Source organism: Melospiza georgiana, chromosome 20, assembly GCF_028018845.1.
Source record: "Melospiza georgiana isolate bMelGeo1 chromosome 20, bMelGeo1.pri, whole genome shotgun sequence".
NCBI lineage: Eukaryota > Metazoa > Chordata > Aves > Passeriformes > Passerellidae > Melospiza > Melospiza georgiana.
Genome location: NC_080449.1, coordinates 7,572,407 through 7,584,981, shown reverse-complemented (window position 1 = coordinate 7,584,981; position 12,575 = coordinate 7,572,407). Strand labels below are relative to the sequence as shown.

The following is a 12,575-nucleotide window of genomic DNA, read 5'->3' as shown; positions in this document are numbered from 1 at the left end:
CTGCCTCCCTCCACCACGCCGGTGTCACGTGGTGCCGTACAAGCCACGCCCCCGACACGCCCTCACATCTTGGTCATGTGACAGGCGGCGCGGCAAGATGGCGGCGTCCTGCGAGGTGGGTGCGCGTTGGGCTCCGGGGCGGGGCCGCAGCTTCGCGCTGGAACCGGGAATCGCCCGGGAGCGCCTCCGGCACCGCGCGCGGCAGATGGCGTTCCCAGTAGCGGAGGCTGGGCTGTGGGTGTCGCGGCTGAGGGGGACAGGAGGCGGCGGCGAGCAGCGTAGAAGGACAGGGCGCGGGCAGCCCTCGGGTTGAGGGGCGTCCACAGCGCTGCGAGGGCTTGGGGAGGAGAGGGAGCAGGCAGGGGCTGCAGCGAGGCCAGGACTGCCGGATGTTTGGCAGCACGTCAGTGGGAAGCTTCCCTGCCCTGAGCAGCCGGGGTGCGGAGCCCGAGCCGGGCAGCAAACGCTCGGTGCGGGTCCCGTTCGCTGCTGAGAGCGGCGGGGCCGAGGAGCCTCACATTACCCGAAAGGAGGTGCGGAGGAGGGGATTGCGGCAGGCACAAGAAAACGTAATAACTCAGCAGTGAAATACATCGCGTTGCAGATTGTCAGGTGTAAACACTCAGAGCTCCTGCAGCACCGCCTCAGGCAGGGTGAAATTCTGCCAGCCTGGCAGGGAAGTGTCCGTGCCATTGATAGCGGAGCTGCGGGGCAATCCTAAGGTGGCCAGACTGAGTAGGAGGACTCGGTCCCTGCTTGGCAGGCGGCATTTACTCTGCTTTTGCTCAAATAAGCCTTAGGCTTCCCCCTCGCCAGTTCTCAGAACCACCAGGGAGTTGGAGGCAGATATTGCCCAGACCAGTTCTGTTTATTGACTGTATGATTAATTCTTCTCCTGTTTAAAAATTAATTGCAATGGCAAAAGATTACATTTGGCCTGAAGGAGCTGTGTAGCAACAGTGCATGTAATGAAGCTGTTTGGCAATCAAGTATTTCAGGCTATATGAATAAGGATGCCAAAAAGCACTCTATCAATAATTAAGTTTTCAGTAGAAAGTCATAAATATCTAAACACTGCAGACACACTAAGGATGTTTGACAGTAAAAACTGTAATAGTTCCTCAGTAATATTGCTGTTACTTTGTCAGCTTTATAATCTGGTGTCACCATTCAACTGGCTGAAAACCCAAAAGAGAACCTTAAATAAACTTCTGGCCTTCCATGAGGGAGCTGGATTGGCAATGAGACTTGAGGAGCAGAATTTAGTAAGACTTTGCTGCTAATCAGCTTAAGGGTGGGCCAGAAAAGATAAAGTCCCTGTTTCACAGCTGGATCAACCATAATATTTCCAACAGAAGTAAACAACCTGAGACCTTCAAAAACCCCAGAAGAGGTGCCAGTGTAATGGCAGAGGTTTACATGTGGCTGATTATGAAATTCTGTATCCATAGAAAAATGAAGGTTACCAGAAAGCAATAAATGCTGGTGGGAATTGCACAATGTTGTCAATGCCCACAATTCTGTGAAGAAGATGAGATTTAACCTAACAAAGTAAATGTGCTTGTTGCTGATTATCTCAACTGCTTATCTTCCAGTCCAAAAGTTTAAAGGAAAGTTTGGTTTGCAGGGCAGCTGTCAGTGAGCTGTGAGCCATCACTCAGAGAAGGTGAAGTGCATGATTCATTCACCTCAGTTTTGGGTTTTTTTAATCATCTATGTTTTGACATTAGCAATTGGCACACAACTATCAGTTTAAATTGACTTCAAGAACCAAACAGCTGTGTGTGGTGGTGTTTGCAGGGGTCCCAGGATGAGGGCAGAGACAAGAATCTTGACTCCATATTTCAGAAGGCTGATTTATTATTTTATGATACATATTATATACTAAAACTCTACTAAAAGAATAGAAGGAAGGATTTCATCAGAAAGCAAGCAAGGGATAGAAAGGAAAGGAATGGTAATAAAATCTTGTGAGTGACCAGAGTGTCCAAGACAGCTGGACTGTGATTAAAAACAACCACGAGACCAATCAAACATGCACCTGTTGCATTCCACAGTGGCAGATAATTATTATATAATATATAATAATATATTATAATATCAAAATAATTATAATAGATATTATAACATATAATTATATCATTATCATTATATATAGATTATATTAAAATTATATAAATGTAATTGCAATATTATATATTTTATAATATATAGTATATAATATGTTATAGAATATCTATGATTAAATATAATTATATAATTATGATATAAATTGTAGAAAATATATAAATTATGACAATGTCATATACTATATATTGTGTTATATTATGTTATATTATGTTATATTATGTTATGTTATATTATATTATGTTATATTATGTTATATTATGTTATATATTTATATAATAATATAATTATTATATACAATAATTATATATTATATAATAATATATAATTTTGTTTCTGAGGCCTCTCAGCTTCTCAGGACAAAAAGCATCCTAGCAAAAAGATTTTTCATAAAATATGTCTGTGACAGCTGTGCAAACACTTCAGGGGTCCAAGTAGTTGCTTTAATTACTTATTTTGTTGGTTTTTTTCATAGCAATTGCAGTAGCACAGAAGGGGATTCTTCCTAAGGAATTCTTAGGTGTCCAAGTAGTTGCTTTAATTACTTATTTTGTTGTTTTTTTTCATAGCAATTGCAGTAGCACAGAAGTGGATTCTTCCTAAGGAATTCTTCCTAATGGACAACTGAGCTCATCGGGCCTGCTGAGATTCTGCAAGCTGAGGCAGGCTGGGCTGGCACCATGCAGGACAAGGCCGTGCTGGTGGAGTCCCTGCTGGTGTTGGGGGTGGTGCTGTCGGTGCACGCCGTGGTCTGGGACCGCTTCTCGTGGTGCGCCCTGGCGCTGGCCCTGCAGGCCTTCTACGCCCAGTTCAAGTGGGACCGGCTGCTGCAGCAGGGGGGAGCCGTGTTCCAGTTCCGAGGGGCGGCCAACAGCGGCCTCCTGCCCGCCAGCATGGTCATCCCCCTGCTGGGGGTGGTGATGAAGGAGAGGTGCAGGGCCGCCGGCATCGTGTACTTCGAGCGCTTCGGCGTCGTGGTGGCCTCCACGGGAATGCTGCTGGCGCTCTTCCTGTCCGTCCTGGCGGTGGGCATCACCAAACCCGTGCCAACCAACACCTGCATCCTGACTGGTGTTGCTGGCAGCGTCATTATCTACACCATGAAACATTCCTTGACTGTCTCAGAGGTGATAGAGGTTCTGGAAGTGCTGCTCATTTTTGTCTACCTCAGTATGATCTTGCTGTACTTGTTGCCTCGGTGTTTCACGCCCGGGGAAGCGCTGCTGGTTCTTGGAGGTGTGAGTTTTGTTCTCAATCAGCTCATTAAACGCTCACTAAATGTAGTTGAGGGTAGAGGGGATCCCGTTGACTTCTTCCTCCTGGTAGCAGTTGTTGGAGTTGTTCTTCTGGGTCTTTTTTTCACTGTGCTCTTCACTTTCATGGATTCGGGCACGTGGATCTCCTCCATGTTTTTCCACATGATGACAGCAGTGTTAGGCTTGGGGGTCATCATGCCTTGGCTGTACCGACTGATCCAGAGGAACCCTTTGTTCTGGCTGCTCCAGTTTCTGTTTCAGACACAGACAAGACTTTACCTCCTTGTGTATTGGACTTGCTTGGCTGCCTCAGCATGTGGGGTGGTTTTCTACCAGAACGCCAAGAGATCATCTGAATCTAAAAAACACCAGGCCTCAACCATAACCAGGAAATATTTCCACTTCATTGTTGTAGCCACTTATGTTCCTGGCCTCATTTATGACCGCCAGCTCCTCTACGTTGCTGCAGTGCTGTGTCTGGCAGTGTTTGTCTTCTTAGAGTACGTGCGGTACTTCAGGATCAAACCTTTTGGACAAACCCTGAGGCATTTGCTCTCTCTCTTCTTGGATGAAAGAGACAGTGGACCTCTAATCTTGACTCATATTTATCTCCTCCTTGGCATGTCCCTCCCAGTGTGGTTGTTTCCCAGATCTTGTGCTCCTAAAGGCACCTTGCCTGGGGCAGGAGCGCTGGTCCCCTACTCTGGGGTGTTGGCAGTGGGGGTAGGAGACACCATTGCCTCTGTTTTTGGCAGTACAATGGGGGAAATCAAATGGCCAGGAACAAAGAAGACCTTTGAAGGGACAATGACAGCTATTTTTGCCCAGATCATTGCAGTGGCTCTCATTCTGATCTTTGACAGCAGTGTGAATCTCAACTCCAGCTATGCCTGGATTCTGGCATCTGTGAGTTTGGTTTCTCTTTTGGAAGCTTACACTACTCAGATTGATAATCTGCTGTTGCCTCTCTACCTCCAGATCATGCTCATGGCATAGAAGCACTTCCAGGCACAGTTTTCTCCCTTCCTAGAGAAAGGTACTAGAAAATGCACTTTAATGGAAGCTCAAAGATGATGTTTTGGTACAGCAGAGAAAATTGCTGACAACAGAAATGAAAAAGACTTATTTAAAATAAAGGTTTTGATTTAGTCTTGTTTTTATCCATGGAAAATAGACAGATTATGTTCTAACAGCCACAAACATGACTGATAAAAACAGCACTTGTGTTTAATAATCCAGTTTAAGTTTCTTCTGGGTACCCAAGGGAAGCAGAGGAAGAAGAGGTAAGTCAATTAGAGAGGACAAAATAAACAAGCAGGTCTCTCTGATGTTACTACCTCTGTACTGTACCTTGTTTTCTGTACTGAGTCCTGTGTCTTGTATTTGATGTGTGAACTCTCATTTCTGTATAAGCACGATGTAAAGCATGTTTGATAACAAGGGGGGGGCACAGGAATCAGGTACAAGTGTCCAGTTATGTCCAGTCCTCATCAGCAAGAGCCAAAACCACACCATGATGCACAAACAACTCCAAAACCAGCACCTGCCACAGCTGAGTTATCCAGGTTGAAGGTTTGGGGATGTCAGACACTGCTCATTCCAGACCACACTAATAAGAACAGTGAATCTTTAGCCCTGAAGTTTGCTTCAGCAAGAAAAATGTTTTATCTTTCTCAAGATTTAATCTCCAAATTAATTAGGAATGAATATGGGGGGAGGGGGGAAATTAAGCAAAGTCACAGCTACAACTAATTACACCTTAATCCTGAAAGCAGAAAATCTGTTGAAGTCAATAAAATTTTCTACTATTACACTTTCCTACTTTTCCATTTTTTCTGCCAGATGTTTAATCAAATAATGTATAAAATACTTCTATCAACAAATTGACTAAAGCTACTGAATTTCATCCATTTAATTAGAATTATAGCTACTATTTTGTGGCCAAAAAACATCCCACTTCATTTCTATGTATGAAATCTTTCTGTATCAACATTCTCTTCTCACTGGTTTGCCCTGTGTCCATTAGAACAAAACCCAAGTGTCCTTCCTGTCTCCAGGGATGTGTCCAAGCAGGAGTTTGTCATTCCAGGCTTCTAGTTTGCATCATCAAGTTCACTTCTGACCCTTTTTTAATTCACTTTTGGGAACAGTCTGGGGGAAGTCCAAGGTACCTTTCACAACATTGTCCTGCAGGCCTGTAGCTCTCTGAGATGTTGGGAGGGAGCATAAGACATGGGGAGGAGTGAAACCAGTGCCTGAGTCAGCAGAATTGGCTCCAGAATCCAACATTCTCTGTCCCTGCAACAAGCCAGGACTGGAATAGCTGAGAAGCAGCATTGCCCAATTCATCCTCCTGCCTGGGAAGGGCTCCTGGGATTTGGTGCTGCTTTTCCTGAAGGTGCCAGAGCTGGTTACTAACACAGTAAATTGTCAGATACTCTGTAGGAAACTCAACTCAGTAACTGCTGGGGCTGTTTCCTTCACATTTAGCAGGAAATCCTGCCAATCAATCCAGATTTTTTTATTTTATTTATGCACTTGAAGTAGATGGTTTTGCAGACTGCAGGTAGTGGTGCAAGTCAGGACAAATTATCCCTCCTCAGCAGAATTCCAAATTATTAACTCCTCTCATGGAAAGACACAAACAAAACTTGGGTTGCTTCTGTCACAAGCCACAGCCTTCACCACTGATGTCATAAATTGCACCAGAGGTAGAGAAATTTACTTTCCTTCCACCCTGCTTCCAACTTTCAAACAAACTGTAGGAAAGGTAGTTCTGATTGCAGAAACTTTGCATTCAGTGTTCCTGCTGTTGCCATGACCCAGCTCCCCAATTTCCTTTTGAAAGGGATGAGTCAATCAGATTTGGGTCCACTCTACCCTCAGCAGCCTTAGGGTTTCTCTGATATAATTCCTGCACTGGTGACACTGGGCTCCTGGCTCAGGGTTGCCACTGCACCAGTGCTGGTGAAATCACACCTACACAGCTTCTGTTCAGTTCAGGTACAGACTGGGATGTAGCTTGCATGTCCAAACATTCCTTGCTATAAGTTGGTTTGGGTTTGGTGAGGTTTTGGGGATAGAGATTATTTTTGTGCATATTGAGAGTTCCAGCTGCTCACCAGACAATTTAGCACTGTCCCCATCTCTTGGAAGAAGGAGACACTGCGTCTTCCTCAAAGAAAAGATGATGGAGATGAAAAGAAGAATTTCTATCTTTTTATTTAAGGGTAAAGAGTTTGATTGAGGTTCTTTGTTTCCATCATTTCAACATGAATCTTTAAAAATTGTTGTATTTTGAATCACACTCAGAGATAAAACACTTAGATACTGTCTGCCTCAAGCAGACCTCTTGCTTCATTTCACCCACAACAAAATTGTTTTAAATCATTGCTATTCCAACAATAAGACATAACTAGGGCTGAAAATCAAACTTCTCCCCACAACATGTTCACCTGCATTGCTGGAGTCAACCAGCCAAGAAATGCACTTAAGCTCTTAAACACAAGAAAACACTGAGTATCTGCAAGGAGAAATACTTGGTAAGTGGTCCCAGTCAAGGTGCAATGGTCTTAACTGGTTTGCTCTCAAGACTGAAGGTGTTTCCTTACCAAAAGAACTGGGTGACCACTCTCACACTGGCAGGGCTCCTGCTGCAGTAGAAGCTTCTGTCTGTGCAGTTTTGGGATGTGATAATGGTCCTGGTTTTGAGGAGGAGGATAAATTTACATTGAGAGCTGATCTAGTGAAGGTTGTTTTTACAGAGACCGTGAATGAACAATCAGGAATGTTGATCAGCTATTGACTCCACAAGCCAGTCACTAACTTCAAGTGTAGAGAGATGGAAAAGGCAGTTCAGGAGTTGGCTGGAGCCTAGGGAGCAAAGAAGAAGAAAAAGCAAAACTTCAGAGGCTATTCCAGTTCCGCAGGTACGAAATCAACACCAGCTGAGGCACAAACTGTACAGGCAAGACCCCCAACAGTTATCCAACTGTAGCACTGGAAAGGCTTCAGTTTCCTCAGCCACTGGTGAGGATCACAACCTTACCAGTTCTCCTTGCTCCAGGTGGTGCCCTTGGCTTCCATCACGTGGAAGGTGAACGCGTGGCGAGAGGACTCGGAGCTGTTGAGTTCACTCTTATGGACAACCTCCCCATGGATGAGGATGAGCCCACCTGTGGGGAACAATCACCTGGACTGCTCTTTTCCAAAAGATGAGCTCTGGCTTTCCAGTGGGAGGGAATATGATTAAAATATGATTTTAGCTCCCCTGTGTTTTGTTGAGCTGTGAATTTGGGGCTGTTTGTACCTTTCCTTATGGGCAGAGGTAGGAACTGTTTGTCATCATAGGCTGGCTCTGAGCCTACAAACTCCACACACGTTGAGGCACCTGAAGCTGCACGGACCATCCTCCTGCTAATCCCATCTGCAAATCCACAGAAAAGGCAAACACACAAAAATGAAACACCAGGCTACATTCTGCACAGCAAAGGAACAATATCAGTGATTTCTCCTGGCAATGATAGGAACTTTATTATTACTATATTCACACTTTCCTTAGTAATTTGGGTAGGGTCTTTTTCATTAATTAGAGATTTAGGATTTTTTTTTTGGTGCAGAAACAGAGAAAACAACTGCCTTTTGTTTGCCTTTTTGGCCCCTTCTGTGCATTGCAACAGACCCTTAGGAACACAAATAGTCACACACTTATGCAAAACCAACCTTTGGTCCATTTGTGCTTTCTATAGGATCATAAACCATGGTATGAGTACAGCTGACTCCAGGATTTGAGGAATGAATAGCTTAAAATCTGAAGAGCATTATGATTACACTCACTGAGTGAATGTTTGGGTGAGCAGAAGTTTAAAGCTGCCCTGTGTGCTCTAAAAGAGGGGAGAAGCAGAACTGTGCTGGTGACCAGCAGTGGTCAGGCACATGCTCTTACTGGTGTGAGAGCCTGGGATGAACCACAAGCAGCCATTCTCCTGTGTGGCATCTTCCAGGGCAATCCAGAACCCCAGGATCCTGCCCAGGGGCTCAGTGTGCAGGAAGGTGGCATCCTGGTGTGGTGTCACTGCAAGAAGAGACTCTCATTGGGGTCTTTAATGGTATTCAGTTCCTCTAGAAGGACTTCAGGGTTGCATCTCCTGACTCAGAGCCCTTCCCTGCCCACCCATCTATCACACACATTAAATCTTACATAAAAATCCCACCTTTTAGACTGCTGCAAATGTAAAAACAGCTCTTTGTTCAAGCTGCATATGATGTAGAAACTTTTCAGAAAAAATGTGGATTTCAAAGATTATTTTAAGAAGGGTTGGATTGCCAAACTCAGGTTTAAGTTTGATCCTGAGCCTTTTCCCTGATAATATTCCTTTCCTAAAGGAGCATTATCTGCAGTGTGATATAGAGATAACACAAATCTCACCTTCACCACCAATACCAGGTTGCTGCAAAGAAAAAAAAAAAGTGATGTGTGAAGAATTTCACAGCTTCTCACTTAACAGGGTCTTATTTCTTGAGTGACAAGACAACTTGAATTACTGTACCTTGAAGATATACATGCTCTGCACAACTACTGGTCTCTCAAGGCCTAGTTTTCTTCCCAGTTCCTGCAAGAAAATTTTCCAAGATTTATGTTCTCTGCGCACTATTTAGCATTATTCTTTGGAGATATTCAAATTTCCTTTCACTGACAAAATTACTCCCCCTGGGAGTGTAGAAAACAAAAAAATAACTACTCTGCAATTAATTTTTTTTTTCCTCAAGGCATTCTAGGAAGCAATAACAGCTCACCTGCACCTTGGGGGAGTGGGTGATTTGCTTGAAGACAGGATCATAAGCATGTAGAGCTAAGGGGAAAGAAAAAGCTCAGACAAGATTTCAGAAAGAGAAGGGAACAGCTCTCAGTGAGGAGCTGCAGACACCACAGCCAAGGAGGATAAATTGCAGCCAGAAACTTTGATCCCTCCCAAGATGAATAAATGTGATTTATCACGCCTAAGGTGATAGGACACTTACAGGTCATACAATCATCATTAAAGACCATAAATATAATCATTCCCTGGCCACAAACTGCACACACATAAAAGCCAGTGTACAACACAGTGAACAAAATGGAATATTATGTGATTCAATATAATATTACACAAGTGACAACCATTACACACGACCCTGAGGCATATGGATGAATTCATCCTTTAAAAACACACCTTTTGAGACATACCAGAAAAGTGAAGTACTGCAAAAAGGAGCTAGAGCTCATCTTTGCTGCCCTTCAGAGAGCCCCAGCCTGCAGGGCAGAGTGTTTGTGCAGACTCTTGCTGCAACCCAGCTCTGACAAATCCACAAAGCAAAGACTCAGAGTTGTGCCTCCAGCTCATCCTGATCAGATTTGCCACGAGGACACATGCTCAGGTCCAGCAGGAGCTGCTCTCAGGCAAGGGATGAGACTTGACCAAAATGAGTAATTACAGGAAATAATACTACAGTAGGTTTTTGAATTGTGAAGTTGCTGGGTCAGCAGGAACCTACAGTTGTTTTCACTTCCCCTGAGGAAAAGCTGAAGTGTGACTGAATGGCAGCAGGCCTGCAAAGAGGAGAGGGTTTTTTCTGAGAAAACCAAAGAAAAAGAACTCTTAGCACTGAATTTCCAACTGTAGTGAAGTTTAGTCTGAGCAAAGTTCATGTTTGCAGGCACAGGGAATCATGCTCTCATTTTCCATGTATTACTGGAAAACAAAAGGGATCAAAATGCTAATCCAGAAACTGGGAGAGAATAAATAGGTCAAACAGACCAGTAAGGGTAAAGAAAAGGTGTTGGTGACACCACAGGAGGGAGGGCAGCTTCAATATCAGCAACCTAGCATGGCACAGGTCATAGGAGAGAGTTTGGTCTGTACTGAATGTCACCAGTCTCAGGTGGTAAATTTTTAGAACAAATCTGTTACATAAATGAGCCAAGGGCTGAAGTCCAAACTTTCTCATGTCAGTGACTCTGAGCTATTCATCACTGAAAAACCTCTGAGAAGGGTTTTTTGAAAAGGACTGGAACAGAAGATCCAGTCCTCTGAGATCAGAGAGCAAGGGGCAGCGTGGAGAGAACTGCAGAGACAGTTTTGTACAGTGAGTAGGTTTGGAGAAATCCTCATTTCTGAAAACCACATCTCTTCAGTCCATCCCTCTCCAAACTCATCCTTTAAACATACCATGGCCAATCTTGCTGACAGACTTCTCCTTTGGAATTAGAAAGTTACCTACAAAAGAAAACCATAATTTAACGTTGTCTAAAAATCAGGAATCATTCCTTGACCTGGAAACTGGCCCCTGATCTCTCATAGTTTTTCCATCCCCTCTGTGTAGCTAACTCATTGCAGGGCTTACCTTTCTCATCCAAAACCCCTTTCTCAAAGAAGAATCTAATCTTGTCTCCACTGGTTAGGAAATAATCCGAGCTGCCCTGCAGGGATAAGAGCCCAGTAAAGACAGCACCCTTGTAAAAACATAAATGAACTTTCAATCAAAGCATTAATACTCACCTGCATCTTTTTCCCACCAAGGTGCAGCATAAACAAAACACAGTGAAAAATCACTCAGAAAAAGGCTTTCCACAAAACTGCATGTCTTTGAGAGGCTAACCCCACTTTTCTTTTGCTAGCTGCCTGGACAATACCCAGTTTTCTGCCTGCAGAACATGTACAAAGTGATCTGTGAGAGCTGCTTGTGGCTACCGGGGGTTGAAAGCGCAGCAGAGCCACACATTGATAAGACTCTTGATAAGACCCCTGCAAACATTTGCAGAAAGCTGGAGAGCAAATTCCTCTCCCGGAGTTGTGTTCAGTTAGAAGGAAGAGTCATGTTCCCCCAGAGAGAGCCCTGCTGAGCATTTTGCCTTTTCCCAGCCCGTGTCGGTACCTGCTCCTGGAGCTGCTCCTCCTCCCGGGTGGAGAAGGCGGTGCGGCAGTGAGGGGGCACCTCCATCTCCTCCACGATTCCCTGGATCTGCCTCCTCATGCTGTCACACTCCTCTGCGCTGAAAAACTGCTCCAGGACAAGGAAACCATCCTTGTGGAACTGGAAGAGAAGGGGTGACTGCTCTTCCCCAGAGTCCTCGGGGGAAACAGCACAAAGCAAGGGAAAGCAGTTCTGGCCCTTTAGAGGGTGAAAAGCATCCCAGCTCCAGCTCTGCTGCAAGGCAGCATGTTCTTAATTTTTAATTTCAGTAGGGGTTTCTCTTGCAAACGATTAATTAAGAGGCTGGAATTCCAAACAGTTAAGGACAATCTATTTCAATCTCTCAGTCTACACAAAACAGAGAAGATCTCATCACTAGAGGAGCCTTTTGTGGCTCAAGGATATCTTATCTAATGCCTGTAACCAGCAGCTGTTAAACTACCAGGCCCACTAACACAAACAGGGCAGTCATGCCTGTGTGCCAAATCAGAACGAGATTCCTTTACAAGCTGGAAAGCTTTGTTCTCTCTAAGGAAAAAAAAAAATAATCCCTGGGTGATTTCTCACAGTTCACTACACAATACAAAATGAACTCTGCTGGCAGAGAACTCTGTTTCTTTATATAGAATACCCTGGAGATTATCCTTTGCCAGGAAGATTTCGAGTTCAGGGATGAGAGCTGAGCAACACAGACAGAAGGGGCACAGGAGAAATCCTTCCAAGAGCTCTGTGGGACAAGCTGCCCCCAGAAGAATCTGTAGCCACGACACTCACACACTAAAATTAATGTAATGGAAGCTGAGGAGAATATAAAGTGTTTGCAAAGCAGATTTTGGCTAGACCTGCTGCCAGGTTAGCCAGCAGTGACTCTGTCTCACACACTGCCTGCACTCTGGGCACGCTCCCTCCCTGCAGAGCAGCTCCTTACCTGCTGGATCTGCTGCTGGGTCACGGATGCCATGGGGCAGGAGCTCCCAGATCCAGCAGCACGGTGCCACCTGGGCTCTGCAGCGCTGACTCCCCGCCTCTCCACGTGATCCTTGTCCAGCATGTGATAAAAGCCAGCACTGGGCAGTTGGACTCTTGCACAGCTCAAGGATTTTTGTCCCTGCTGCCAGTTCTTTGCTCCTGGCAGGGATATTCAGGAGTTCACAGTGTTGCTTTGGCTCTTGGTGATAACAAAGCACACAAAAATTTTCTATTCAAGTGTAATCACAGACTTGATGAATATCTGAGCTC

General features: G+C 44.7%; 2 protein-coding genes across 2 annotated transcripts; one reads left to right on the top strand and one right to left on the bottom strand.

Annotated features, from left to right (window-relative positions):
- The first annotated feature begins 81 nt into the window (after positions 1–81).
- On the top strand, positions 82–5,196 carry DOLK (dolichol kinase). Its single transcript, XM_058038410.1, has 2 exons — positions 82–115; positions 2,697–5,196. Exon 2 carries the CDS (start codon positions 2,808–2,810, stop codon positions 4,377–4,379), a length of 1,572 nt encoding a protein of 523 aa, XP_057894393.1. The 5' UTR covers positions 82–115; positions 2,697–2,807; the 3' UTR covers positions 4,380–5,196.
- Positions 5,197–6,590: 1,394 nt separating this feature from the next.
- Positions 6,591–12,373, bottom strand: PHYHD1 (phytanoyl-CoA dioxygenase domain containing 1). Its single transcript, XM_058038411.1, has 11 exons — positions 12,265–12,373; positions 11,298–11,456; positions 10,767–10,842; positions 10,592–10,639; positions 9,180–9,235; positions 8,933–8,995; positions 8,812–8,833; positions 8,329–8,457; positions 7,693–7,809; positions 7,432–7,558; positions 6,591–7,256 (listed from the first exon to the last, which is right to left on the bottom strand). Exons 1-11 carry the CDS (start codon positions 12,295–12,297, stop codon positions 7,211–7,213), a joined length of 876 nt encoding a protein of 291 aa, XP_057894394.1. The 5' UTR covers positions 12,298–12,373; the 3' UTR covers positions 6,591–7,210.
- Between the last annotated feature and the right edge of the window lie 202 nt (positions 12,374–12,575).